This window comes from Benincasa hispida, chromosome 9, assembly GCF_009727055.1.
Source record: "Benincasa hispida cultivar B227 chromosome 9, ASM972705v1, whole genome shotgun sequence".
In the NCBI taxonomy this organism is placed as follows: Eukaryota; Viridiplantae; Streptophyta; class Magnoliopsida; order Cucurbitales; family Cucurbitaceae; genus Benincasa; species Benincasa hispida.
Window position 1 is genome coordinate 17,529,542 of NC_052357.1, and position 2,792 is coordinate 17,532,333.

Sequence of the window (2,792 nt, forward strand, 5' to 3'; positions counted from 1 at the left end):
GGGTGTGATGAGGGCGCTAAGAAGGTGTCAACCTAGTTGAGATGTCTGGGTGCATCCTCTGATTTCTCAACCTCTAGTACTCTATTAAAAAACATTGATATACTTATGAAAGTTCAGGGTTTAAATTGATACACTCGTGAAAGTTCAAGGTTCAAATTGATACCATTATTAGTTTGAGGTTTAAATTGATACAACTCCCAAAGTTCATGATTTAAATTGATAAAATTATTAATTTATAATTTAAATTGATATAACTGTCAAAGTTTAACTATACAAATATGTCAATACCTCAATCACTTAACTATAGTGATTTGACACACCAACATTTTTGCTAACATATTTTTTTAATCATATATATTGCTTACGTGACAAATTTGGTAACGTATATTGTTCTCTTCTCTTTTCTCGCTCTCTCCCATATTTCACGAAGATCTTTATTTTATTTTTATTTTTTTATGAGATCATCAATTTTAATTAATAGTTTGGGACCATTGTTTAAAAAAAAAAAAAAAAAAAAAAAAAAAAAAAAAAGTAAATTCATATGAACGAAATTAATTAGAAGAGTATAGGTATAAAATTGATATTAATTCTAAACATAATATTAGTGAGGGACCAAAGTGTGTAAATTTAACATACAACTTTAATGGTATAAACTTACCAAAACCTAAATGTCACACCAAGCTAGTGGACATCATAAGTTGTCAATGTTGCTTTGTTTTTGTCATCATGTATTTTTAAGCCTACACTTCTAATTTGTCAAGTCATTCCTTCCCCTGTTTATAATATTTGCCGTCACGTAAGTAAATTCAAATTTGGGGGCTTTCTAATTAATCTAATTTTTCCTTTTAAACATCATCACCCAATTGTTGTTGCAAGAACGACCACATATCTTCTTCATTCCAAAACCCATTCTCCAATAACTCTCCGCCACCTATCCACCCGTTCATCGCTTCTCCGTCACAGCCGTGTTCCATTAGCATCACCATCCCGTCCTCCTCACTCGTACCTACGGAGTTAAAGTTCTCTACCACGTCTGAAACAGACGAAACTTGAAGTTGAACCTATAAAAAAAAATATATGAATACCTGATTAAATATATTGTAACTCATCCATAAAAGCTTTTGAATAAGATTATCCGTTGTTTTAAAGTAATTTTAAACCTGATCAGATATAGAATCTGACGATGAAGTTGTGGGAGCCACATGAGGGTTGATCCAACTAGATCCAGATGGTGACAATTGGGTCAACTCCAGAGGTGGGTGTGGTGGTTGTATGACGTCGACGGTGGTGCTGGTTGAATCAGTTGAGGCTTGGATACGTTCGAGCAAACGAGGCATCCACACATATCGCATGGCGTCACGGAATTGTTTGCTGTTCACGTCACAGTTGAGTTGTTTAGCTTGCTTTTGAACCCTTGTTCTCCAATAGTTTTTTATTTCATTATCTGTTCTTCCCGGTAAATATTGCGCTATTTTGGACCACCTGTTCCAATCACAATCCCATCATTTATCCCCCTTCACTTTAGTTATTAAAAAAATTAAAGTTCCCTTATTGACCCATTAAGAAAATATGCACATTTTGAGGTTTTTTTTTTTCTTTTTTTAAAATCTGGGTTATTAGAAAAGAAAAACCCGTCTTTTTTATCTGGGTTACTAAAGAAACCCCATTTTTTATAATCTGGGTCGTTATTTAAAAAATAAAATAAAATTAAAAAAAAAAAGCCCTTTTTTTATCTGGGTTATTAAAAAAATCTTTTTTTTTTTTTTTATGTGGGATACCAAAAGATTCCATTTTTAACCAACACCCATATGAGAAAAATGGGGGGAAATCATCTTTTATCTCGGTTACTACAAAAACTCCATTTTATCTGGGTTATCAAAATTAAATTTTTAAAAAAAAATAAAATAAAATAAAAATCCTCCAATTTTATGTGTATCAAAAAGACTCCATTTTTAACCAATACCCATATAAATAAGATTAAAAAAAAAATCAAAACTTGGATGACTCACCTGTTGCCCCAGCGAAAATGGAGTTCAAGAATCAAGAGCTGTTCTTGGAGAGTGATATTGCCACGCCTAACACTCGGTCTCAAATAATTTAACCATCTCAATCTACAACTCTTTCCGGTTCTCTTCAACCCTACAAACACAATTTTTTCATAAATTTCCCCCCAAAAAAGAACAAAATCCTATAAAAATTTCTAGTTACGTCTCCAGACAAAAAAAAAAGACCAGAAATAACGAACCGGTGCAACGAGCAACGGCGTTCCAACGGCCTTCGCCGTGGTAGTTAACGTAATTGAATAGAACTGAATCCTCCTCCGCCGTCCAAGGGCCTTTCCGGACGTCGGCCATATCCTCCTCTTTTGTCCTCTGAGGTTCTGCAGACCTAAAACCTCTCATTTTAACATCCATAAAGGAAAAAGGAAAAAAGAAAGAAAAAGAAGCCCTTTTCTTTTATCCAATTGAGAAGGAAAAAAGAGAGTGAATGGATTTTGTTTAAGATAGAGAAAAGGAAAAGAGAGAGAAAGGAAAGGCTATGAAGAGACAATGATCTATCCATCTATGTATTGTTTATATATATATATATGTAAAATAAAAGTTTAATCACTTAGATTAACATGTTAATTAATTAAGTGATTAATTTAATGTGATTATAAATATTGATAATATACGAGTTTGGAAGGGGAGTTTTTATTATTTAATTAGGAAAAAAAGGGGGTATGGTGTGTTTTAATGGAGTTGACCTTTTGACTTGTAATTTTACCATTTGGCAAACCCATATTGGCAACT

At 32.9% G+C, this 2,792-nt stretch overlaps 1 protein-coding gene across 1 annotated transcript; it reads right to left on the reverse strand.

Annotated features, from left to right (window-relative positions):
- Nucleotides 1-577: 577 nt before the first annotated feature.
- Nucleotides 578-2,538, reverse strand: LOC120086505 (transcription factor MYB78-like). Its single transcript, XM_039043186.1, has 4 exons — nt 2,246-2,538; nt 2,010-2,139; nt 1,161-1,482; nt 578-1,061 (listed from the first exon to the last, which is right to left on the reverse strand). The coding sequence occupies exons 1-4, from the start codon at nt 2,412-2,414 to the stop codon at nt 846-848; spliced, it is 837 nt and encodes a 278-aa protein (XP_038899114.1). The 5' UTR covers nt 2,415-2,538; the 3' UTR covers nt 578-845.
- Between the last annotated feature and the right edge of the window lie 254 nt (nt 2,539-2,792).

Coding starts and splice junctions, on each gene's coding strand:
- LOC120086505 (XM_039043186.1), bottom strand. CDS start 2,414: ATGGATGTTAAAATGAGAGGTTTTAGGTCTGCAGAACCTCAGAGGACA. Junction 2,140..2,245: donor CGCCGTTGCTCGTTGCACCG/GTTCGTTATTTC, acceptor TTGTGTTTGTAG/GGTTGAAGAGAACCGGAAAG. Junction 1,062..1,160: donor CAGATTCTATATCTGATCAG/GTTTAAAATTAC, acceptor TTTTTTTTATAG/GTTCAACTTCAAGTTTCGTC.